Source organism: Thunnus maccoyii, chromosome 22 (assembly GCF_910596095.1).
Source record: "Thunnus maccoyii chromosome 22, fThuMac1.1, whole genome shotgun sequence".
Classification (NCBI taxonomy): Eukaryota; Metazoa; Chordata; class Actinopteri; order Scombriformes; family Scombridae; genus Thunnus; species Thunnus maccoyii.
This window is the reverse complement of record NC_056554.1, coordinates 2,149,067-2,177,008: the sequence shown is the minus strand read 5'-3', so window position 1 is coordinate 2,177,008 and position 27,942 is coordinate 2,149,067. Positions and strand designations below refer to the sequence as shown.

Genomic DNA, 27,942 nt, shown 5'->3' with positions numbered 1-27,942 from the left:
GAGCGCTGGCAGACATGGCAATGCACACTTCCTTCCTTCTTTCCTTCCTGTAATTCAACACTTCCCTTCCTCCTTGTTGTCCTTCTTTTACTTTCTCATTTATTTCTTCCTACCTACATTTTACCTCTTCCTTCTTCTCCTTCCTTTCCTCTCACCTTCCTTTCCCAAATGATTATCATCCTTCCATGCATGATTCATTTCCTCCTTCCTTACTGCCTTCTTTCACTTTTTGTTTCCCTCTTTTCTCATGCAGACAGTGTGAAATGTGAAGGCTCCACTGCATAATAATACACTGCTATTTTTCAACAAATAAACCACTTCCAAGATAGAGAGTGGTCTGAGAGGAGAATCAAACAGTGGAAATATATGAAAGATTTTGTCTTATGTTGTGGACAGTAAATCTTTTGTGTAGGGTAGCCACTATCAATCAATTAATCTGCCCTTTATTTTCTTGACTAAACTGTTTGGTCTATTGCTAATAAAATTTCATAAAATAGAGAAAGTCTATACATATACATATATACATATATACATATATACAGACAGACAGACAGGACACAGTACTTGTTGTTCTTGTTCTTCTCTCTCTGGGCAAGCCACTTATGGAAGTAGGACGTCTTGATCCTGTAGCAGTAGAAGAGCAGCAGCACTGTAGGCAGGATCACCAGGAAGGCAAACAGAAGTCCCACTACAAGCCCAACCTGACCTGTGGAGGCGCACAAACAAACACACAAACACAGAGCAAGGTTACACATACACTAGAATCACTAGTCAGGTTTCTATCCAAATGTGACACAAATTTGAACTGTGTTTCCAGATAATCTGCAAAAGAAAATGCAAATGAATGTGTGTTTTCATCCACTACTGTTTTCTGAATATTAGGAGACAAACATTTTGTGGCGCTTTTTCTCCAATCCAGTGCCATTAAATCATTGCAGAAGAAGAGGACACAATGAGACAATGTAATTAAAAGACAGCCATTCTTGTGTCAAAGTCTGTTCCCCCTTCGCAGTGTGTCCCTCTAGTAAAAATGATGTTTCCAATAGCACTCCCCTCAGCAGTTGGGTTTAGGGCTAAGTTTAGGTTATGGTTAAGCCTAGCAGAGATAACTGGCTGGGTTTGTGATAAAGCTGGTAAGGGGAAACATATCAACAGGGAAACACCGGTCAAAGCTCAAACGACGGAAAATATGGAAAACGTGATGGAAATATGACATTTCTGTTTGTTCATGTATTAATTTGAGGAACGTTTACAGTCTCCTCATCGCTCCACACACCTCTGATGTTTTTGTCTTTTCAGTGGAGTGACGTTTAAGTCACATGCTTTAGGTATGACATCACTTATTCACTAAGTCTGTTTACATTGCACTTTGTTTCTATCAATACACCTACTTTTCCACCTAAGAAAAAACTTTTTATTTTTTATTTTCAAATTGAAAATACGAATGAAATGCTGTGGATACAAACATGTACATGCTTACCATCATCACTGATGAGGATGAAACTACTGTGGATTATGGCTGGCTGGATACTGCAGCATTTTAACTCTGTTGTGTGCATTGATTTAATAATCTTATCACTAGCAGTATAAGACATGCCTGTGAGGATGGACGGAATCTATTGGCCCATTTCCATGGCACACACATACAGGATCCTCTTTAGGAAGTCAAGAACCTTACCTGCATTTCAATCGGAGGAAATCAGGGTCTAAATTTAATTCCTAGTGCCAAAAAAGTCACTGCTCTGGGTGTAGAAGTTTGATTGGTCAAACACAACACTGCAGGTTGTGTACAGCTCCATTCAGACAGTAAGTAGCACTGCCTGCCACTAGAATCAATATTTGGATGAGAGACAGACATTGCTCATTATGTTTATTGCCATTAAAAACAAAGATAAGTGATCGACGTCCTGACTACTCTCAGAGGAGCACGATAAATAGAGAACAAGCAAGTGAAGAAGAGGAGCATGTCTCTTTTGTATCCATTCAAACAGCACAATGACTCTGTTGTTGTTTTCTCTTATGTAAAAACTGCATCTGAAACACAGTTGTCATGTTTTGGTTCCTAGTTTAGATCCTGAATTTAGCTCCTTTCTAATTTTTGGAACTATTTGGTTGAAAAGTGATTCTATTACTTCATCATATCCTTACCAGGATATGATGTTTAAAAACACATAAATGAGTTACTCCCAAAACCTCTAGGTGACTGACTGGGGTTATAGTGTGCAAAGGTAAAAGAACACGATTTGGTATTTCACTCACATAAAGTTGAGGACTTGCAAGATTAAAAAAAATCATAGCAGCAGAGTCCACATTGTAGAAGTCAAGCTCCAAAACACTGGATCCTACATTTCCCATAATGCAGTTAGAAAGGGTCTTTACATTAGACTCTCTCTTACTGGTTTCAAAATCCTCACCTTCAGTTTGGAACACAGGTTTTCTGTTATAAACTTGTACTTTTCATGTCCAAGCCAAGATAACCCTGATGACATCACAGTGACATCATCAGGGTAGTATTCTCCTCATGACTAGTGAACCAACTCTGACATGTACAGTTGGTGAAGTTCCACCTTAATACACCCACTGAGGTTACGTCCAGAATGAATGTGATACAGCATGTTGTTTTTCCTTATTCTTGGCCGTCCATCCACACTGAGAGGGTGTGGAATGTGTGTGTGCGTGTGTGTGTGCGTGAACTCACTGTCATACTGGATAGGCCCACTGTCCACGCTGCCTCCGAGTCCTGGCTTCTCACAGAAGGGTGGTGCCCAGCCTCGATTACAGTGGCAATTCCCATTACTGTTACACACCTATGCACACACACAGAAACACACACATGAGGCATTTGTTAATGTGATTTGCTTTTCGGTCTCAGTATAATCATGTGTGTGTGCGCCTGGAGGTGTAGTCAAATTAGAAGCACTAATTTCTTGTTTACTACAGACTGGCACTGTGTGTGTTTTAATGGGATTTTCCTTCTCTGTGGAATAATACTTACCTTAAGATATTCACCCTATAAATGGAACAAAGTGCAAAACACTGATATTATAAGCAATGCTATCTCACATTTGCAAAAAACTTTCCATTAGCTGTGTACAGTATTGTACATTTTTATCTATTTTAAATCTTTTTGGCTTACTTTATCATGTTTTAATTAGATTGTGTTTTTCATGTCATGATTTCTGTGTCCTCAGGTCTCACTTGAGTTCTGATTTTTGTGATACCACTTGTTTTAATCAATACTGCCAAAGTAGGCCATTGCCCCAGGTGAGCCAGACCCTCAAGGGGCTCTACAGGCCCCACATTCATTCAAGCACTTCTTACACTTAGATTACATACTCCTTAATCAAGTAAGGACAAACTAATTGAAAGAAAACAAACATGGGGCATGCAGTATTACAACATAGGAGTACTGATTGGTTTCTGTGGCTCAAGACAGGTTGAAGAATGACAGAATGCAAGAATTTTATATCTATATTTTATATGTTTTAAATCTGGCTCTAGTCTTAGCAAAGGATGAATAAAAATGAACACGGAAACACGGCTAACATGATCCAACTGCTGCAGCTCCTGCATTTTCAGACCTCCACTTCCTTTCCAAACTGCATCAGCATAGGTTGGGTGGTATGACTATATATATATATATAAATAAACACACCATGAGATCATGGAAAATTGTCTATTAGAGGTTTTGGTTTATATCGTGAAGCCCTCCCTTTAATATCTCTGCTGTATTAGGCCACTGTGGGCAATGTTTCAATTGACCTTTCACACTAGTTACTCTTACTATGCCTGTCAAGCTTTCTTGCTCCACACATACGTGCATTTTACAATGAATTCCAGGTAGTGAACCTGCCGCATTCTCATTGTATTTTTTGGAACAATGAGTCCTCGATTTCAAACATAGGTAGACAAAAGCAGCTGCTCATTTCTAGTCGGTTAATTTTTCTGGCTGAAATAACATCTACTGCTGACATATTTTATCTAGCTAGATCAGAGGTTCTGAAATACTGGGCCACAGACCGGTACCAGGAACTAGGAACATTTGCTACCGAGGCCATGAGAGAACCATATGATTCAGCAAAAAAAGCTTTTTTCATTTTAAGGCTATTTTAGCCCATAATATCTTGACCTTGTTGCAGTTTGTTCTGCATTTTTCCTCATCACTTCCTGTCATGCTTTTTATCGTCAACATAAAATCGCTCTGGAGATCGAGAAAGGTTGGGAATTCCTGAGCTATATACAGGGCTCCCAACTCTCACACACTGAGCGTGAAAGTCACACCATTGATACAGATTTCATGATCTCATGCTACACATGCCTTTTCTCAGGCTAACTTTTTGTCTTCACTTCCTCTGATGTAGCCAAGGAACAGCAGTTTGTTTTTTCTTTTTTCATGTTCAGACAGGCTGAGGTGCAGATCATGACAAGGCTGAGGCAGCACTTTTCGCGGATTGTCCATGAACGCATTGACAAATTATTGTGATGCGCGTTCTGGTGGAGCAGCTAATCACAATAATTTTGTGGTTGAGCAACTAACCTGCTGAGCATGAGTGGAGCAAGGCTGGAGAGTTAGCACTGTTTGCACTGTGCAGCTCACTACATCTGCATCGTAGATATACTAACGTAAGTCAACGATGGTTCAATATTCAGTGGGTAAGCACCAAACCCACTCATTACCTGTAGGTGGTGTAAGGGTTGAAATTATCAGTAGCAGTTACTCTCTCTGCCTGTAGGTTGCAACATCAACATCACTCAAAATAAAAAAAAGAAGTTTAGTATAGCACAGGTCATTAAGGTGTGTTTGGCCATATGCAGTGGACAACAATTCTGGGGTTTAAATCTACTACTGTCTTTACTTCTTGATGTACTTTTAGTTATTAATGGTACACAAATTGTAACAATTCCATCATATTATTTAGAGGTATTGGGGGGGAGGGTGATACAGCTTTTTATTAGTCAAGGGGAGGGTCCCACAAAAGACAATAAAATAAAACAAATATCGATGGGAAGTGAAACATGAAGTCCAGTCCCTAACCCAATAACTTCCATACAGTGCCTAAGAATAGAAAATGACTTCAAGCTATTTCACCCATAACAGACCTCTGAATAATGACCAGTAAGTGGCCACCTTTGGGACTAAAGAGTCCAAATGTGACATAAACAGGAAACAAATCCCTTTTCCTTCACTACATTTAGCAGCAAATTACCTAAGAGCTTTTAATTGACTTGTCTTAAAATGGTGAAAAAACCTTTATCTAGACTTGATTAATATCTCTAGACATCTTGTGTAATTCACCACCCCTAAATGAAGGAGAAAATACTCCCATGCTCCGATTACATCGAGATGTAATTATCCCATCAGTGATTAACATGCCTATTTACCCCATTAGCACTCGGTCGACATGAAGGGCGCAGAGTTGTTTGCTGATTCTTATCGTTCCTTTACTTCAGATTCAGGAGGCTTGGTGCGGTTCCTTTGTGAAAATGTTGTGTGCTGTTTTATAAGAGCATAATTTACAGGCAGTTCTACATCATATAAAAGATAAGAAGGTAAAAGGAAGAAGAAGAAATGAAATGCTTGACTTGTATTTAAACACACATTGCTGATATACAACATATCCCTCAGCCTGATAAAGTCACCAGGACCTATAATATGTTTCATGTGTCTCCAATGGCAATCTTCTGTATGTAAGTTTTTAAAAGATGGTGAGCAGTAGTGCTCTCAGAAGCGAGCAGCACTTCAACTGCTCATTATTCCTGTTTATTTGCATTAACATCCGGCACTCTCCAAAAGCCTGAGGATCAATATGAATCAAATGCTAATGCTAAATTAAAAAAAATACATCCTAACACAGGAGGAAGGGATGACTGTCTATTTAGAATAATCCTGACTCAAAGCTATTTCCATTATCCATCTACTGTTACAGTGACAGGAGTGAACAAAAATGGGACAAACAGCATAGAACAACAAAGTGAAGAGAGAAAGAAGGATTAAAGGAGGAGAGGACACGTCTCTTTCTTCTTGCTCATAATATTTCGAATCCTAATCAAATAACAATGCCTGGTGAATCATAAGCCCATTTATTATATAGTAGATGGGGTAAACAGAGACTTGAGTCTTGAGACTTCTGAGGTGTGAAATTTCAGTTGAGGCTGGTTTCGCTTGAAACGCTCAGGGTCAAAACAAGCAACAGACCATTTCAAAGCACAAACTAGGCCGTGCCAACTACACTGATAAACCAAACTGTTCTTTATTGAAAACTTTAATGTTTTAAAATGTCTTGGTTTTAAGGTCTGGTAACAAAAGAAAGTGTGACAACAGAGTTATCCACAGGTTGCTAAAAAGTTGTGATGTAGTGACTACTCAAACGGCCAGTTGGTGAATGACTGCAGCTGGCGAGCCAACCACTATGCTAGCCACCAGGGAACATGCTAGTGCTTGACAGTCATAATAGCTCTTTTAGCTAGCTGGCTTGGTTGCTAACCAATAGAACACAGTTTATTCTATTTTAAGAGCTGTTTTTGTACCATCTTCTCCTGTCTCCTGTCTCTAAATCATGCCTCATTTGTGGAACAGTTTATACTAGAGCAGAGCAGGTTTATACAACAGTAGACTTTTCGGCTCTGCAATAATCATTCAGAATTTCCCTCTGAAATAGCCAGACAACAGTCTGACACAACACAAAAAGACACATCAGGCATCTCCCTCCTATCTAACTTACTGTACTAAGTCTGGTGTCAGCATAAAAACGTATCTATCTGCAAACATTAACATTGGTCATTTTGGAAACTAAATGGCATGGACTTCATGTTATATTGGAATCATCGCAACTACGAGTTTAATGCTGCGGTGATTACTCAATTAATTAATTAGTTGTTAACTATTAAATTAATCGCCAACTATTTTGACAATCGATTAATCGATTGGAATCATTTTTTAAGACTGTTTAACTCTCAGATTCCAGTTTCTCAAATGTGAATATTTTAAGCTGAATTTTTTTTGGGGTTTTGGACTGTTGCTCAGGACAAAACAAAACATTTGAGGACGTCATCTTGGGCTTTGGGGAACAGTGATCGACATGTTTCACCATTTTCTGACATTTTATGGATCAAACAACTAATCGATTAACTGAGAAATGGCGTTCATGTCAACTTCCAAATTGTAATTACAACTGGGAAAGTGGCATTTTTATGAAAGCTCTGATATATCCGACCTGCCATTTAATAATAAGGAAGTGCCTGAAAACCACACAAACATGGATGTAAGATCTCACGTCAGCCAAAGTGTATTGTTCAATGTAATTAAACCCAAATTTAATGGATATAATGTAATTGTCAATGCACAGTATTTCAAACCCTCATACAATCAACTCAGTTATCACACAACCTTCCTGAGCTGTAAGATGTCCTTAACATGGGAATCCACCTGACATACCGTGAATGCAGCATTACAATATTCTTCTTCTATACTACTGCTAACAAAAAGCTGTGTGTCCTTGTCTGGAAAACTATAGTTACCAGCATAATGTCAGTGTCTCAGTTTCCCTGCTTGCTCAGCTGGCAATCAAACATATACACCATTCCACCCACTCAGAGGCTTGGTGAGTGAAGGAGCATTTCTGATATATAGTATATACCGTAGTATTAACAAAAGATTTGAAAATCACTATTTTTGACTGCAAAGAGAGATGACTTTTGAGCTTTCACTTGAGCTTTAAAACTACAGGCTATATTTTCCACTGATGACACAGTTGAATATCATTTTATCCAGCTGCCAAACTAATAAACTAGTAACTTAAGGTTTGAAGTTTATAATATTGCTGTGATACAGCATGACATTGGAATCCAACAGTTTCCATTTGTGTCTCACAATGGTTCAAACTTGAGTAAGCCAGGCCAGGAAACACAAGCCAGGGGACTGAGGGGAAAAGTGTCAATTCTTAAATCTTAAAAGGGAAAAAGAATGCAGGTCTAATCTTACAGTGGCTTACAAATATTACACGTCAGACAAAAATATCAGCTGTCAACATGTCAGCAGCTTCAGTCTGAAACCGCTCAGCTATCAAAAAGCCAGTGGTGGAACATTAATAGCCACTGACATATTGCATTACACTGCTGTATTCTTTCCTGAGCCCAGTGGAACCATATAGGCTTGTTTTTTACTCAGCCGTTCTGAAAGATATTAGTGTTTTCCAGACAGTCAGGCCTTTTCATTGTGCTTTCTGAGATCAAAATCAGATCATCAAATTACATATACAGTAACACCTGTGCTATTGTCAGGTGTAACTAATAAACTAGTAACTCAGTATACTGTATGTTTACAGTATCAAATTCAATCCATTTAACTAAGTATCTATTCAGCCTACACAGTTTATAACAGCTTTGTCATCTTCTGTTCTTAACTCTTGGGAGTAGATTTATTATGTTTATTGCAAATTACTGTGAGAGCAGAATATTTTCATTGCTGCATGCTTTAATTAAGATGGGTATTTACTAACACTAATGATGTAAATGAGCACAGCTGCAGTTCATTTGAATGTACTGCTGCTAATTAACACCTGATGCTGGGCTTAGACTGTCTTAACATTCAAGATCATCATGTGAATCTCTGAAAAAGCAATGCAGCACCTAAGAAAGTCTACATAAATATGAGCAACACTGTCTTAGTAAGATCTCAAAAAAGGTACCACAGGAGTAAGGGACTCACCCATCACCTTAGAAATTGGTGGTTCTACTCCTTGTAGTGGTATCCCCCACTAGGTTGTGACAAACAAGCACAGTGACTGTGTTTGGGTGGGAAGCCAGTTAGGGATCATGACCTGGTCACTGCACTAGTGATTCCTACTTGTTGGTTGGGGTGCACAGTGGGGAGTGGCACCGCCACACATTAGCAGTGACAAAGACTGCACTCCATGGGTACTATCAGATGTCCATCCTGTCTGCAGAGTCAGCACTGGTTAGTGCTTTTGCTATGGAGGGGTTCGTTTGTTTTTATCTTCATTTTGAATGAGTGGGTAGTGGATTAGTGGTTGCTCTCTGAGGACATGGAGATTCAGCTGAGACAAGCAAACCCAGGGCTTACAAGAGACTAACAAATGGTCTCATTCTCACAATTGGAGGCTACATTGAAGGAAAGTAAGTACATTTACTCAAGTACTGTACTTAAGTGTAATTTTGAGGTACTTGTACTTTACTTGATTATTTCCATTTGATGCTACTTTATACTTCCACTCCACTACATTTCAGAGGGAAATATTGTACTTTCTACTCCACTATATTTATTTGACAGCTTTAGTTATTTTTCAGATGCAGATTTGACACAATGGATAATATAACAAGCTTGAAAATACAACACATTGTTAAAGATGAAACCAGTGGTTTCCAACCTTTTTGGCTTTTGATGTCTTACAAACAGGGGCGGTTGTGGCTCAGGAGGTAGAGTGGGTCGTCCACTAATCGGAAGATCGGCGGTTCGATTCCCGGCTCCTCCAGTCCACATGCCGATGTGTCCTTGGGCAAGACACTTAACCCCAAATTGCTCCTGATGCCATCAGTGTATGAATGTGTGTGAATGGTTAGCTTCCTCTGATGGGCAGGTTGGGACCTTGCATGGTACCCATGTGAATGGGTGAATGTGATTTGTAGTGTGAAAAGCGCTTTGAGTGGTCGGAAGACTATAAAGGCGCTATACAAGTACAGTCCATTTACCATTTACAAAAAGCAGTGTGTAGTCGGGGTCACATTTCACATGTCTATTAGTTGTTAACAGCTCCACCAAATAGTGATTTTTCCCTCTAAACTTCTCACATGCTTTCATTTCAATAAATGTTCAAATGATCCAATATTTCACCAAAAATCAAAGATTAGAGAAAAAGTCTAAAAACTGAAAACAGATTTGTGTATCAGAACTTTGTTTTTTCTTCTTTCCTCTCCCATTAATCATCTCACGACCCCTCAGATTTATCTGCTGACCCTTTGGAGGGGCCCGACCCCTAGGTTGGGAACCACTGGACTAAACTAGCTAACTGTATATAAAGTAGTGTAAACTAGCTCCACCTCCAGCAGCTACAACAGTAACATGCTGCTCTAACACTGATGCTTCACTATTAATAATCTAATGATGTCATATATAATAATATATCAGTCAGAGGGACCAAACCACTACTTTTACTGCAATACTTTAACTACATCAAGCTCATAATACTTATGTACTTTTACTGTAGTAGGATTTTTCATGCAGGACTTTTACTTGGATTTTAATGGAGTATTTTTACATTGCTGTATTGGTACTTTTACTCAAGCAAAAGAATCTGAATACTTCTTCCACCACTGCCTGGCCTAATGTGGTTCTGGGCCGCTATCGTCTCCCTCATGTCTGTGTCTCTGAGTCCCTCACCAGCGATGGACGTCCTGTTTCTTGGCTGGGTCCTGCAGCTCGTCCCAACCCTTTGCTGTTTCTGTGGAAGTTTCTTTTAACATAATTTTAACACTGACCTAGCCAGCACTGGATTGTTGCTGACTCGCTTTACATGAATGTCAAAGTTGAAAACTGTAAAGGACAGGCAATAACTAGTTCTGTGTTCAGCTATGCTGGTGACAGCAGCAGTAGCAGCCAGCAGCCAGAGAGGAGGACCAGAGCAGCAGAGTCAATTCACCACAGCCCACTGAGTCCATTGAAAACACCAGTCAAGTTCTGAGTGTGAAGGCAGGCAGAAGACAACTGGGGTAATAGAATCTAGGTTTGGTTTACAGCATAATATTATTAAGCTGTTTTCAGCTCTGGTCATCAGAGTTTCAGTTATGATAACCAATTTTTTCTGACCTTTGAAAACCGAATACAAGAGGAATAGTGCCAATGAACATGTCATTCGCTAATATCATTATTATGTGGGGCAACAGATGTAACAAATGGAATCAGGACTGACACATCCACTGTGTGAGCCAAGTTGCAGCTTTATCAGAGTGTATTCTAGTGTAAGAGGCTCTGTCCTGCTGTTCTTTTTATACAGAGAAGCTTACACTTCGTCAATCAAGCGGATATTTATGACCTTTTAAAATGAGTCAGCTGAAAACATTAAGATGTCAGCTAGAGATGGGCTTCTCAGTTAAGTCACAGAGTTAATTAGCTAGCTAGCTACAGCTGATCCGATTTGCTAGAGACATTTCAGCCAACAAAATTCATAGTCACCGACTTTTGCTTATTAAAGTGTGAATTCAAAGACTCACTGTTTTAAACATTACTATGAATTTCGAGTAATAAATCCACCACTGTTTTCACAATAAATAACATATGTGCAGTGCTGTAAATGGAAAGGTTTACAGGCGTAGCAATATTTATTAAGTGGGGCATGACTTAGCAAACAGTCAGTTGACAGTGTTTGCAGGTGGGAAGCCAGTGAGGGATTGTCATCACCTGCCGTAGACTTGGCCTGCTGTGTTGATACCAGGGGATGTTGAGGTATGACAGAGGCCAAACATGTAACACACTGATGAGTGCAGCTCTGTATGCACTATTTCATTATTAATGTTGAGAGTAATTACTTCCTGTATGGAGATAAATTAGGTTGTTTTTACATAAAAGTCTTGCCTAGTGCAGCTTTAAAATCTGATAAAATTAACAAAAATCACTAATTCCATTTACATCTTTCAGGTTATGTTTTTTCAATTCCCTTTGAAAGATCTCTGAACAGCTGATAATATTGGTAGACTTAACACCGTATCACATGCCATCATCCAACAATGATCACAGAGGTCAACATTAGAGTTCCCTAATAAATAAACCCAATCTACCCCATCTTCTCTTTAGGTAACAAGTGTTTTAGTCCCAATGACTCCTCACCAGAGCTCAGATACTGATTCATAAACTATGTATGATTCCTCCTTATCTGCCTCAGGCTTGCTTGTACTGCTCCAATAAATAGTTCATCACTTCAGTTGCTGTTGTATTCCAGCCATCTATTTTTCTGCCTTTTACGACAGACTTGGTGACAGCGCTGCAAAGCACTACCTTTGCCCAAGGACACAGTGTGACAATAAGATTAGGGAGCCATGCCCGGCAGCTAAGTGAGTTGAATCTGTTGCACGACTCTGCGTGTACGTGTGAGTGTGTGTGCGCCTACCCCGTTGCGGTGACAGCGTGCGATGCAAGTCTCCAGCTCGGTAAAGGAGGCATTTTGGCATCGGCGGTCTCTGCACACCTGTGGCAACACAAGCAGAATGATCACATACTGTGTTAAAGATTACAGTGCACACTCACACACACACACACAAGCACACATGCAGACTTTGATCGGCCCTCTGCCAGTACCCTTGGGCTTTGGAACAACCTGCCTGCCTGAGGAGATTGGGCAAACAGCATCAGTATCCTGTTTTAAATCACCTCCAAAATCACTACTTTTATAGACTTGCTTTTAGAGCGTGTAATGATGTTTATTGAGCTGCTTTTACCAAACAGTTTTGTTCTCTACGGCTGCTCTAATACTCCTCTAATAACCATTTACATTAGCACCAGAGTGATGTTTTCTTTCATAAGGAGATTTGTGAGTCATGTAATTTATCTATCCTTATTGTGTTAGTACAGATGTTAGGACTATTAGCACTGAGAGAACAGGTAAGAGAAGTGTCAGGGGTGTGAAGTGCAATGATTATTTTCATTATTGATTAAAGGACGGATTCACTGTTTTCAAATTCTGTCTGACAACAGTCAAGAGCCCAAAAGAGCACTGAAACAAGATTTTCTTGCCATAATCATTCCTCCTGTTCATACTGACCATTAGAGGATTCCTTCATAATGCACTTACAGTCTAAGTGATGGGGGACAAAATTCGCAGTCCTCCTTCTGTGCAAAAATGTATTTAAAGTCTCTCTTTTTGTTACTATACTTCCACTGCAGCTCAACAGGGAAACACTGTCCAAGGAAACACAAAGAGGGAATTTGATGCTAAAAAGACTGTAAATGTGTCAGATATCCACTTGATATGACTAACTCAGACTGCGGAAGCCTCATACAAGCTTCACATCAACATTTTAATGACTGTGTGGACACACTGTGGATTTTGGCCTCCACCACTTACATTGAAAGCATATTTGATCTTTTAATATCCAGTATGAACAGAAGGAATGATTACAGCGAGGAAAACCTCTTTCACTGCTCATATGGACACCTGACTGTTGTTTTAAGACAGACCTGAAAAATTGTGAACCTATCCTTAATCTGCCAGTTACTTTCTCAATGAATCATTTTGAATCTCAGAAAAAAGTGAAAAATTCCCATTATAATTTCTTAGACCCCATTGTGACGTTCAAATGTCTTGTTTTGTCTGATCAGCAGTCCAAATCCCAAAGATATTCAGTTTACTATCATGTATTACACAGTAGAGTTTCAAATCCTCACATTTGAGGAGCTGGAACCTACAAATTTTTGCTTAAAAAATGACAGTTCCAATTATCAAAATAGTTTCAGATTAGTAATCAACTAATTAATTAATTGCTGCAGCTCTAGTATGAAGGATGAGTGACTGACACTGATCTGGGCTGGAGACTAATCAGGTGAAAAGGTGTTGAGACTCCTTTCTTTTTTGCTTTTCAGCTGTTTGAAGAGGAGACGATTATAAAGACAGATTATAAAGAGATTATAAAGATGAAGAAACATCTAAGGTCTTCTAACTCCACTTGAACAGCCAACGATACAAACAACCACGAGACCACCTAAATAAAACTTGCGTTGGTCAAGAGGACTCAAAACATTAAAGAAGAACAAAAAAATCCCAGTTAGTGTGGCAAATTTACAGAAATAATGAATGTCTTTATTTTTTTTCATAACATTTAAAAGAGATGTGATCAGGTGTGTGCTGTGATGTATTTTCTGAGCTGATAGTTTTTTTGCCGACGACAGCAGAATCTTTCCATCTAAATGTGATAATCTGAAGTCTGTGTCTGTGGGTCTGCACCGACAAGTGCATGTTTCCCAATCTGCTAATGTGATGTGATAGGCTACTGGGTTAGAGTCTGTTGTCAGGAAAATGAAGAGTTGATTTGATTGAGTTTTTAATCTTTGGCCTTAAGTAGGATATCAATTCATTCCAAGCCAAAAGGCTGAATTCCAAGTTCATTCATAAGTCACTGGTGTTGAAGTCAAAGAACAGTTGGAAGTCTCTTTTGATCTTCTCGAGTAAACTCTAAAGTAATCAAATTGGTCTCAAATGAAAGTCATGTGACTCAAGTCTATGGCTCTGCTTCAAAACATAAAGAACAGAACAGAGTTACAAAACCACACAAGTTTAAGAGGGATACTGGAGCTGAGAAACATACTTATAATTAATAAAAGGCTAATGCTACTGCTTTTTCACAGCAAAACTTTTTGACTTGTCAAAGTAGGAAAAACAAAGGTGAAAATATATCTTTATATCTTTTTTATAGGTCTGTTTCCTGACATTAACAATACTTGTTTGTGTGTGAAATCATTAATTTAACTCCAGTGTTTCAGTTAATCTGCAAATTTATCTGTCATGTCACACAAATAACAGAATACAAGTTTCAGTGGAGTAGTTATTGTATCACAAGGTTATATTTTGTCAGAGGGCTTCAATCCTACTGTAACAAATGTGTGTTTTTTTATGAGTGTGTTTGTGATGTTAGTGCAGATCGACTGCTTAATGAGTGAAAGTGAAAACATTTGCATCATTAGCTCCTCTCAGCTGTGAGTGACTGTGCTCTTTCAAGTTGAGGGAGGAAGAGTAAAACTGTTCTGCAGTAAATTACATTCTGTTAAATTTCACGCACTCATGGCTGTGTGTGTGTGTCCATAGATGAATCGTGATTGTCAGCAGTATCAATAGTGTTTATTATGTTATTCTGTATTCTTTGAAAGCCTTGTATCAGTCTAGCTCCCCTATGGTAACCTGAGTAGATGTTAGGCTCTAGTTAGATGAAGCTGATGGCGTAGTCGGACCGAAGTTTGCTTCCCATTCATGCGTATGTGGAATGAGGTGAGACGCATTTGCTTTTGGGCGTAAATGAACCTGCTTCCGTCACCTCTCGCAATCTGATTGAACTTTGACACGTTAAATCACAAAGCTCTCCAATGTCCAGCTGTTGTTTTTGTTGTTTTTTGACCTCTCATTCAGGAAATATTGTGAATGTTGAATGTTCATCTTATGGAAAATTGTACGGTTTAAACGTTGATTGTTATGTCTTGCAACTGTTTTACAAGGCTGTGCTACAGAGCATCTTGTCCTTCGGCCATGAAGACCTCATTCTGAGTAAGGCTGAGCGCATCCTCAATGACCCCTCTCTCCCTCCACACAACAGGTTCCAACTAAGCTATCAGGACAAAGAAAGGATTCTGCAAAGGAAAATAAGAACAACCAGGTTGAGCAAGTCTTTTGTTCTTTCAGCAATTAGACTGTTAAATGAGAGGGACAGTACAAACATAGGAATTGATGGTATTTTGGTCAGGGCTGTGTGCAATGGTAATCCTTGTGCAACACTTGGTATGGTGCAATGTATTTTATATTTTATTAGTTGATTCTAATGCGTATGCAGAGTTTGTTTTTCAGGGATCATTTAGTCCACTGTATGTGAGGTATTTATTTGTCTCTACATTAGTGTGTGTGTCAGCATATGCTGGAGCAAGGGTGCTTGGAAACGCTGTGTGTGTGTGTGCATGTGTGTGTGTGTTGTGGATGGGGGAGGTGACTGCATATTGTATAGTTGTATATACATCTGATTTTATGACTGTTCTGGGTACTTCTGCACCTTGACCCCCCAAACTTCCTTATCAGGGATAGTAAAGTTTACCTTGACCTTGTTGTTGTTAGCTTGCTAGCTCCTGCACTTTACAACCCTGTCTATGTTATTTCCTGTCCTGACCTGGTTTGGCCATACCAGACAGAATTTCACCTGTCAGATTTAAGTCTGATTGCAGCAGCAAAAGTGCGTAATGCATAAAAGTTAGTGCATTACACACTACAAGCCTTACGCAGCAGTAAAAATGTTTTTTTTAAAGTCTTTTTGGAGGCTTCTCTTGCAGACTGAAGACCGTAATTCATGACTTTCTTATGTCCCATTCCATCACTGAGTTGTATTAGTACCCATATTAGTATTTGCATTAGTCCTGTATCTTCTGCTCTGCCTATTGTTGTTCGTTTAGCATTGTTAGCAGGGGAAACAATTTAGTGTACTGTAGGTGAATGCGTGACTGTGTGATTTGAAGCAGTGGCTTTGTGCTACGTGTGCATTTATTGCTGAGAAAAGGCCGGTTCAATATGATGACTCAAAATTCATCATGCTGGATGCCAGACAATATTCTCTGCTGCCTATTTATAATATATTACTCATGCAGCAGTCCTTTCAGCGGGGCCCTGCACAATAGCTAGAATGGAATTCAAGTGGCTGGAATGTGAAGCAATATAAGCAATATAGACAGACAGAGAAATAGCATTTACTGATGGAATGGAGGAGGCTGCAGAAATGACTCTGTGTGTATTTTCATATATGTATTTCACATGCATAATTCAGAACTTCTTTTGCGTGTGTGTGTGTGTGTGTGTGTGTGTGTGTGTGTGGTGTGTGTGTTTAATAACAAAGATCTTTCAGAGAACAGACCTGCTGGGTCCCACTGACATTTACTTTTGTATGAGGTGGGCTGGTGCAAAGCTCTGATCATTTATTCAGATGTAGGATATTAGTGACTGATAGCGATGGGAATACCGACAAATGGCCATCTTTAGATGGAATGAAGAATCATTCAACAAACATTCATCCAGACAGAGAAAGTGATAAGTTCAAGTCTAAAAATTAGTACAGATTTTTTTCCCCAAATAAAGTTAAAAAAAAGGTACACTTGAGCCTACAAACCTTTGCACATGTAATATTTTGCGAGCTACTGGATCCAAATACTGGCGGTCACAATTCAGTAATATTATGTTGATACACTTAAAATGCTTTAATGATGTGTGTAAAAGCTGAAGTGGGAGATTCTGACTCCTGAAAGAGATTTGACATGATCATGATGAACTACCACTCTGCTAGTCTTGTTGAACTGCAAAAACACAGTCCCATTGTAGAGTCAAGTTTCTTTCTCTAAACCTGCATTCATTGAGTTCTGGCCACTTGGGAGCAACATACCAAGCTGAAAATTGTTATACCTAACATGTTAGTAAACAGATGCATATTTGCACATCCAGTTAACATTCATTTGAAGTCGTGTTTGTGTCCACCTGATGAATATAAGTCCAATAACTTAACTCCTTTTATCTCTGTTTTGTTCTCCACCAATTTCTGAGAGAAAAAATACCTGTCTCTGCTAAATGCTCCACTATGTTCACCAGCTAGTTGCTAACTGCATCTGTTTGCTGTTTGGTGCTGAGCAGGTAATGTACAGCAGGCCAAACAGTCTGCTGCCACTGCATCGTCTAATGAAAGCGGTGAGACTGAACCAAAACGGTAAAGTTGTGTTCAAAGACAATTCTGAGGGGAACTGCAGAGTCCAGTGAGTTGAATTCTCTATGGCTACCTACTGATAAGAGCAGCTTTAACTGATGTAACTAATTCATAACTAAAAATTGGTGTAGATCTGTTATCACCATATAGTATATTGATTAACTATTAAATTGATAAGCTTAAAATATTTTTAGGATATGTATAAGAGTTGAACTGCAGATTCCAACTGCTGAAACAACATGATGTTATTGCTTGACAAGAGAAGACTCATCACCATCTTTGACCTGTACAGACACCTGCTTGCAGAGAGCTGGACATGACCTGTAAAGTTTTACTTTAGCAAGTTAAGGCGATGACACACATGATGATTATACAGTTATGTTTGGGTGTGACAAGTGACTCAGTCCAATTTGAGTCAGTCAGTGTTAACAGTCTGCAGATCATTCTAAATTAATTCCTTCTCCCTTTTCATACAGACGAGCAGGATAAACTTTTTTTTAATGAATGTCAGTTTCTTTTGTGGTACACTTTTGTGTGTTCTCTTGGGATTTCAACATTTGCCCAGCAACACAATTGTAATCATAGCCTATCTATCAGGCAGTGTGTTGTCTCTGTATTTACTCACTAGTTCTGACCTCCACAACTACAAATCATCTCTTCAAGGGTTTAAGCTAATCTTCTGGTCCGTCTTAAGCTTTACTCATGGAGCAGCTAATACTGTCTGCTGCCGTAAGCATTTGTCAGCCTGGCAAAAGCGACAGTTAGCTCCTGCTGAAATTGAGAGGCCTGAAAGTTAACTACAGTGCTCTTTGCTAATAAAAAAGAGTAAGGAGAGATAAGAGATCTCATTAGAGATCAGTTAGTCTTGGAGCTGAGCAAATCCAGGAATTCTGCCAACCTGGAATTGCAGCCCCAGCTACAGTACACAAGACATTATGCAGCTACACATGTTTCATTACATGCACTGGTGCATGTAAACACACCTCAACAGGAACTCTTGTTTGATAGTCTCCTCACCCCTGAGCTACGGTGGTCTGTACAAACAGGAGGGGAGAATGGGGTAACATGAGCCACTTTTTACATTTGATGGTTTTACTGCAAAATTAAAGTGTATTTGTTTCAAATAATAGTTACTATATATACCTCAGGTTGTTGTGTATCCATGGAAATTAAAATAAGTTATCTAATTATTATGGTTTAGAACAATGAGCTATCAAAAAAGTTGGTCCTATGGCACAACTTACCCCCCAAGAAAGGGGTAAAATGAGCATGGGGATGGCGTAAATAGTGCTAACATTAAATACTGATATTAAAATTACACAAAATCAAACAAAATTAATTATAAAATTAAAAGATTTTTTGAACTTTATTTATGCCATCAATTTAACAAAGGTAAAAACTTGTACTTTAAGTAAAACCATATGTTTGTGTCTTGACAGAAAGAATGTGTGTGTAAATGTGCTTTTGTGTAAACAGACAGGTGACAAATTAAAGAAAAAACTGGTCCAGGTCTGAATGCTTGACCCTTACAGTGAGGGGGTCTGGGGGCTCTCTTATGCTGTGGGGGGTATTTTGCTGGCATGGTTTGGGTCCACTTGTCCCTTTAGAGGGAAGGGTCACTGCAAATCAATACAAAGTTGTTCTGAGTGATCACCTTTATCCTATGATGAAACATTTCTATCCTAGTGGGAGTGGTCTCTTCCAGGATGACAATGCCCCCATCCATAGGGCATGAGAGGTCACTGAATGGTTTGATGAGTATGAAAATGATGTGAATCATATACTATGGCCTTCACAGTCACCAGATCTCTACCCAAATTGAACACTTATGGGAGATTTTGGACTGTCGTGTTCGACAGCGCTCTCCACCACCATCATCAAAACACCAAATGAGGAAATATCTTTTTGAAGAATGATGTTCATCCCTCCAGAAGAGTCCAGAGACTGTAGAATCAATGCCAAGCCACATTGAAGCTGTGCTGGTGGCACATGGTGGCCAAATATCTTACTAAGACACTTTATGTTGGTTTTTCCTTTAATTTGCCACCCGTCTGTATGTACAGCATGTTTGTGTGTGGCTTAAACTTGGATTGAGTAATGTGAACTATACTTTCTTAATTTGTGGTCACATGATTACTTTTGTTTATGGTTACCTAGATAAAGGGGGTGGCTCATTTTACCCACTGGCTCTGTTTACCCCGTTCTCCCCTACCACAGCAAAAAAGGAGTAAGCCAACAAGCTGAAGCAGAGATCCCAGAGGAACACATAGTGTGGAGGCACTACATCAGTGTTCAGATAGTAGAGGGGAAACACTGCTTGGCATTTGGTTTTTTTTGGCTTGAGAACACAGCTTTAAATCCTTGGTGACTGAGATGTGCTGTTGTGATGCCAGCTGCCTTCTCTCTGCACCATCTTCTGTTGCGGGTCAGGTGAAAACACTAGGTAGGTGTTCTTGTTTTCGGCTGGTGGCCAGATACAGTAATTGTGGGGCAAAGTGCTGGTATTGATCAAAAATCCTGTTAACACTATGGTCATTCCACTCTGTGGAGCACAGAAAACCCTACACATTCTCTTAGAATAACAGACCTGTGTACTGCTATTCAATTAGATCATCTTTTAAAGACTTATAACATATCATAACAATCCTATAATTAAATAATATAAATTCATTGCAAGAACATTTGAGCCCCGCCCGTTGTGGACCAACCTTTCCCTCGCCACACTTGGTGCCGGTCATGACGAGGCCGGGGTCAGGCAGGTCACCCTGGCCATCCTGGGTGCTGTAGACATAGGTGCCTCGACACTTCACCTCGATGCCGTCCGTCTTGATGGTGGTGTCAATGGACACAGCGTTGGTGCCTTTGGGCTTCTTGGCAGCGCTGTGACACTGGATCTTACCACACTTGGCATCACTGGACAGAAATACAAGCAGACAAACCATTTAGCTTCTTTTTTGTCAAATCTGCTTTGCAGTCAAGCAGCTCGACCAAGCAGCTGCAGTGGAGAAGCTGGGATTAGAGACAAACTAGTTATCTGTTTACCAATATTTATCAGCCAAAGCTTGACTTCTGTCAGTTAATCAGTGCCGTGATTCACCAGATGACATCTCAAATATAAATGCAGATGATCCAGTATAAGCTGGCAGGTGTTTATGTTTGTGTTCATTTTCATCTTGTTTGCAGTATATTCAAAATCACATATGTGGACAATAAAAGTGCTGATTTTGATAGAATATAGATTATAATATTTATTAGGATGGAAAATTATTGCAGCATTTTAAGGATAAGGCTGGAAATATTCTTTTTTCTTGTTAACAAATCTCATGTGCAGACCCAAACCAACAATGAACTGATCTAATAACAAGTATTGTGTGTGTATGAAAGCCTGATATATCTTATTCCTCTCTGTCATAGAGCTCCATTATTGTCCAAAAACTATTAAAAACACATCAATGAGCCACACTGCTGCACTGGCTGACATGTTCTTTCATTACCATGAAATACTCACCAGAGCACCAAATGTGGATTAATCCACCACTGAAAACAGTCCCCAACTGATGCACTATTTCCTTCTGTTTGTTAAAGCCTACAGTGACTTGCTGTTTTAGAAAATGACTGAGCATGTTTTAAAATGAAACTATATATTTGTGAGCTGTTTTTAAAGATTTAGATCTTCAGTAAGAACCGATTGGCTTGGGGGCTGAGTGGAATTGGAAAGTCGTTGGTTTTGGTCTTTTCATGGGATTTGTTGACAATAAGAAAAATATCTGATATTGTGGTGTGTGCAGACTGAGCATTTTTGCAAGAGTTTGTAAGTGTTTACTGGCCACAAACAGCCAATAAAATAATCAAATTCAAAGATATTCAATTTGTGCATATGTGTCTTACCCTCAATTTGTAACACTCAGAATGAAACTGCATCCACTCAGGTTTTTGCATTGACTGTATATACAGTCCTGACACTTCTAATATGTGCTTTGTGTTGATTCTTAACATGTTTATACATAGTGCATTTTACTTTCATATACACACAAAGAATATATGTATGTAAATATATAAGATGAGAATGTATTTGTATATGAATGTAATATATGGTATGTACAGTGGTTTGCACAACCCCTTTACTGTCTCCAAAACACAGTTTTATCTGTTTTACAGAACAGACAATACAAGAGGATCTTAGGCTAGACAAATTGTTACAGTATTCAAGTTACTGTTATTTATATAATCATTTCTGGTCTATTACAGCAGAGGAAATTTTGTCATTTTAATTTGAGCAAGTAAAGTCTTGAAAGACCTATTATTCTTCATCCTATTGTCTTTATTAATAATTTCCCCTTCATGATGTACAGAATATAGTGAATTCCATGAAAACAGACAAGAAAAAGACAGAATGTACATCACCAGACATGTGAATTATTAAAAGTTTTCAATCTGAATATCCATATTGTAGTGATACTGTAAATCCATGCTTAGTTGGGAGATGTGAGGTTTTGGATAGGTGCCTCAACAACACTTATTGAGGGAGGACAGAATCTTACTTACATTTTTTTTTTTTTTTACCAACACCCACATCTTCCTCATTAATATAGAGATTCAAACAGGCTAATACACACACACACACACACACACACACACACACACACACGTTGCCTACTCTGAGAAAAACAAATGAGGAGGATTACAGAATGATGGGCAGATAACGGCTGTGCGTAGATATTTCACTTGTCTTAAAAAGAGACAGACAGTGCATTTACATATCATCTAATCAGCCCTTTGACTCACTGTGGCCAGAAAACACTGTAATGACTCCCGTGGGACTCCATAATGGATTTGGGCAGTGGTGGATCATACGAGGCAGCTGTCAACCACCTTAATCCACAGCCTCATTTACATAGCTAAGTCGCTAATTTGGCTCCATTAATTAGCTCTGGCACTGTGCCATTGAAACTGCTTCTCAGAGGTTTGTGTTGACAGTGTATAGAGGGCCTGGCTCTATGAGTGTGTGTGTGTGTGTGTGCTTGATAGTTCAGTTCAGCAGAAGAGCTTTGAATAGAACTAAATGTAATTTCTGTAGTGACAAGTGAACATATGATGATCAGTATAAAAGTTAACTGTGATAGTAAGAGAGGATTTTGTTAAAGCTGCACTAATTGATTTTGGAGCCTTAAAGGTGAAACAAGCTGAAAACACAGCACTGCTATATTATCACCATTTACATAAAGTTCTGTAGTGACATTATCAATCATTTGGAGTTGTGTTTGCGTCCACCTAATGAATGTAAATCCAATATTCACTCTCTTTTATCTCTGTCTTTGGTTTCCACCAACTCAGGAGAAAAATGTCTGACTCTTTAGTTGCTAAATGCTCCACTATGTTCACCAGCTAATCTCTAACTGTGTCTGTCTGCTGTTTGGTGCTGAGCAGGTGGTGTACAGTGGGATTATCAGAGCTTTTTTTCACTGAAAACATCTGTCATCTGCTGGAAATTAAGTAAGACTGACCAAAAACAGTAAAATTATGCACTGTAAAACCAAAACAGTGAGCTAAATGAGGCTAAAAAGCTACATAGCTGTGGGTTCATACAGTAACTCTACGCACCTATTCACAGCATACAGTCCATTTTCAATTTAAAATATATTGATTAGCGCAGCTTTAAAATAACATGGGATTAATATTGGCCACACAGTAAATGGAAAGTCCAGTCATCTTGGACTTGGAGACAACAAATTTATAACAGAGGCACTATTAAGTGTTACAAACATGAAGTGTATAAGACATGGGTGTTCCTTGATCATGGAGGGTCCAGCTAAGAGATGCTGTCAAATTGCATTATGGGAAATGTAAGATGAAGTTTGAAGTGATGAGTTTTTGGAGATTGATCCATTGATGCAACTGCATCAGTTTTGACCATTCTTTTTTAATCTGTGTGTCCCTTTAAAGCAGACAGAGATAAGCACCACATCTCATGTTAGTTTTCATATTAACTGTACAACTGCAAATAGTTCACTTGTTATCTGTCACAAGTGTTAAACATCACTTTCAACATGGCTGGAGTTTTCATTCATTGTGGTGTATTTTCTTGTTTTTTATCACAATCAAAGATTTGCTACCTTGGTGGGGTTTTATTTAGCAATAAATATCAAATATTACATAATATTCATTTTCTGAGTTAACAAAGCTTTATGTTTCAGACTACAGCTTGAACTCAGTGTGAAGATTGCCAGAGAGCGTGTCCTCACACAATGACATTATTGTATTGACTATTTTGGCTACTTGTTAAAATGTTTAGTTTGAGAAGGAAAATGCATAAATCAGAGTGTAAAAGTATTGTCTAATATTCAACGGAAGCCTACTTCTGTCAGGAAAAGAACAGTTTGATGAAATGTTGGGAAAGAAAAAAAAGAAATACTCTTTGCAAGTGAAAACTATGAGACAGCCCAAAATGTAAAACTTTAATCTTATTTTCCAGATTTTTAGGTCAAATTTAATACTTAGTACCTCATTTTTTGTGAGTATTTAATTATTTTTTTAAAATCATCAACATTTAATGTATTTTTTTATCTTGTTGCAGAAGAGGGCTTCCATATATATATATGTCTGATGTGAGACAGAAGTATGCCTCAGTTTTATTTATTTATTTAACTATGCTTATCATGTTCCTGTGGAGAGGTTTAGAATCTAACTAACTGCACTATTAGACAATTTTGGCTTCAAAATGTTCAAATTTAAAGGTACTCAGTTGTGACAGAAATCCAAAAAGAATATGTATCTTCCTATAAAAACCTTTATCATTGGAAGAGTAGCATATGTCTTAAACATGTGTAAAGCATTACCAGTATCTCTCACCTTTTCTCACACTTCATGTAGTTGCCATGCTCATCTTTCCCACAGTTTCCAAAAGCGTTCCCTGCTGCATTGACATCTTCAAAGCAGGCATCATGGGCCGGTCGGGCTCCTGGAAACACAACATATCCCATCAGCCCTCTGCACTCAGGCTGTTTACTTGAATTCACCGTTGCTAACCATTTTAGCAATGTTCCCCTCTTCAGACAACAAATGGCAACATGCTGACTCACAAAGCTCTTCATAACAGACAGACACAGCTGATGCTGGTCTCAGCCACCTGCTCACCTGGAGCGGAGATCATCTTGAAGATCAACTCACCATACAAACACTGGAAACCCTCTTACAGCTAAGAGACTCTAAGGGGTGTGTGGCAAATATCAGAATGTCAAACCCAGAGTCAGATGAAAAGATCAATATCAATTTCATCATGTTCTTGTAGAATAAAGAGTCAACTGGTTTGTGCTCACAGTGGGGTTTCAATAGTGCTCGAACCTGGAAACTCACCATGAGGACAAGACTGATGTGCGTGATCAGTCACTGCAGCCAGCTGTTTGTCAAGAACTGCTGGAAATTCTGACTGCTTTGAAAACCAAAAGGTCACCTTGTATTATTTCTATTTCTACATGAGATGAGCAACATACACTAGGTGAATAGGACAGGTTACCAGCCTTTTACTAAATGTCAAACTGTTTCTTGAAAGGACAAGGTTTCACAATTTAACAAAAGTGATAGTCCTCCTTCTGTGCAAAAATGTATTTAAAAGTCTTTTTAGTGTCAAAGGAAACACAAAGAGGGAATTTGATGCTAAAAAGACTGTAAATGTGTCAGATATCCACTTGATATGACTAACTCAGACTGCTGAAGCTGAATATAAGCTTCACACCAATTTTAAATACATTTTTGCATAAAATGACTGTGGGCACATTGTGGATTTTGGCCTCCACCATTTACATTGAAAGCACATTTGAAGGATCTTTTAATATCCAGTATGAACAGGAGGAATGATTACAGCGAGGAAAACATCTTTCACTGCTCATATGGACACTTGACTGCTTTTTAAGACAGACTTGAAAAATCATGAACCTATACTTTAAGGTCTACAAAAGAACTGGCTGTTCAATGATGTCACCTTGAGTGAATGTATACCAATCAGGCAGAATAGAGATAGACAGGTAGACTGTAGGATTGTTTTATTGTAAACAAAAACATGCAGAACAATAAAAATGAGATGATGCACATTAAAAGTCAACATTCTGCCTTTTATCTATTGTATTGATGAACAAAAGCTGTCATACTTCTGAATGCTGCTTTCACATCTGAGAGATGGAAGGAGCACTTCTAGCTCTGATGAGTGTTTATTTTGACAGACTACTTCCAGCTCATGTTATTTATTGTATTATCAACTCTAACATACAGTACAGTATGACTGCTGTCAGGTTTGTCAGCACTTACACTATTTTTAAAGCTGTTTTAAGCACCAACACTTGTTATCCCAGGTAGATATTGCTGTAATAATATGTGAGTGGGTGAAGTGTCTGGTCTACTATACTGTGACTTTTCATTACCGTAGCCCCAGAGCTGCAGGCACTGCTGTTCGTGGGTGAGGCACATGCCGTTGTAGCAGTAGGCCACTCCGGACTGGCAGGACGAGCCGTCCAGCAGGTAGACGTTGGAGGGACAGTAAGGAGAAGCCCCGGTGCAGTACTCTGGCAGGTCACATGCCCCCGCCGGGCCCCGGCACATGGTACCTGCCTGCTTTAACTAGTGGAGAGAGGACCAGCAGTGAGTGGGGAGGGGGAGACAACAAGACAACTGAAACAACATCAAGACCACATCTGATGTGATAAATCTCAGAGGGTGATGCATAGCAGGCCAGAGTCTAGCTGTGTAAAAATCTAGCTTTAAAACTTTCAGTTGATATTGTGTTTAAATGGTGAATATTCCCAATTAATTTACATAGCATTAAATAAATTGTCACAAACAAAGGATAGGAGAACTGGTTATAATCTTGTGCTTTAGACAAAACATAATTAAGTAACCATGTCTATTCTATACTAATGCAGAAAGAGTGGGAGGAAGGGGGTCAATAGGGTCCCATTAGCTAATTTTTTGCCCCAGATCCCCTTTTGCAGGTTAATCAGATCATGAGAGAGCAAAAGATGCTCAGTGTTCAACACAGCAAAGCAGTTTTGACACTAAAAATAAGGAGAAATATAATATATGGACCAAAGGAAGACAACAACACTCTACAAGCTTTATTCACGCCTGCAGAACTTCATCTTAATTTTCATATATTTCATTTTGATTAATTAAACCAAATTAAAGCTGCATTTATTGTTAAAGATCCCCTCCAGACATTGTTCTAAGAGATATAAATACTGTGCTTTGAATAATTATTTGTTTCTGATATGATTCTTCCACCAAAAAAGATCAATTATCTTGTTAAAATCCTTAAAATGACATTAACTCAATCTCCCTCATTCAAACATTTAACTTCTGGACACAAGATGTCTCCTACTATTGTAACGTCCATTCTCAGTGTTTGTGCACTGGAGGGTTCAAATTTCAACATCATACTTGTGTAAGTTGCATATTGGACCATGATTGGCTCCAAACTAGTTGTGATGTCACAAATCCTGCTCATAGGTTCACGTCTTCAACTGAGATTTAAGATGAGCTCAGAGAAACTTTCCTCCTTCAGCAGATGGATGTGACAATGGGTACACATACATCATTCTACACAGAGAAAGTACAAGAAGAAAAACATATTTTTGAGTGGAGAGGGACTGCAAACCAAAACAATGAGCTATAAAAGCTCTGTAGAACTGTGGGTTTGCCACTATGAATGAGACCTTTCAAGTTACACATAGTCATTTGACCCGTTGTTTATATAAAAAGTATTCATATGTGAAGCCTTAAGGGGAATTTTGTTAAGTATAATATATTGATGACAAAGCATGAAAAAGCAGCATATGTAAAACAGCTGCAGTAGGACTAAAAAAATAAGCCAAAATATGAAATATGTGTGACTGTGTAAAAAGTATAAAAGTATTAATATACTCAATTTATAAAATAAAGAGTAAAAATGTGAATATAAACATAAACAATATGAAGAATGATAGAACAGTGGTAGCTCTTAGTACTGTGTCACTTCTGTCTCAGTATTTGTCTCAGTAGAATTTGGCATCACAGTTCTCTGTATTACTATGGGATGTCAGGATGTGCATTTGAACACTGGGATCACGGCAGAGATGAAAAGCCTTGGTATGATGTGAAGACGACGACTCGTGCTGTGAAGGGAACTGACACATGCTGTGGGTACAGTATGTCAACACATGGACATGATGACTGACACTGAACTAATGATAAAACCACAGATATTACTGCGAACCAAGTGAGCTCCCACCTACGCCACTCTGCCTGCACTATGTGTGTGTGTGTGTGTCTTACTTTACAGCCTTCGCAGCACACTCCGTGGGCACACTGAGCCTCCTCCTTCAAGGTGCAATTATTGGCATTGCAGCAGTCATTGGTGCATTCCTGTAAACGGACACAGACACACACACACACACAAGTTATCACAACTAAGTCGACACAGATAAAACTGCTAAACTTACACACCCACACACCACCTTAGTCCACCTCTACTTC

General features: G+C 38.9%; 1 protein-coding gene across 1 annotated transcript in view; it reads right to left on the bottom strand.

The window, feature by feature from the left end:
* Positions 1 to 27,942, bottom strand: part of adam19a (ADAM metallopeptidase domain 19a) — a 196,099-nt gene that overhangs the window by 12,299 nt on the left and 155,858 nt on the right. The window contains exons 13-19 of the mRNA XM_042400718.1: positions 27,742 to 27,831; positions 25,857 to 26,052; positions 24,292 to 24,400; positions 20,151 to 20,355; positions 12,120 to 12,197; positions 2,699 to 2,807; positions 565 to 706 (exon numbers count right to left, since the gene is read on the bottom strand). Coding sequence (XP_042256652.1) covers positions 565 to 706; positions 2,699 to 2,807; positions 12,120 to 12,197; positions 20,151 to 20,355; positions 24,292 to 24,400; positions 25,857 to 26,052; positions 27,742 to 27,831 — 929 coding nt within the window. The remainder of the gene's footprint in view (positions 1 to 564; positions 707 to 2,698; positions 2,808 to 12,119; positions 12,198 to 20,150; positions 20,356 to 24,291; positions 24,401 to 25,856; positions 26,053 to 27,741; positions 27,832 to 27,942) is intronic.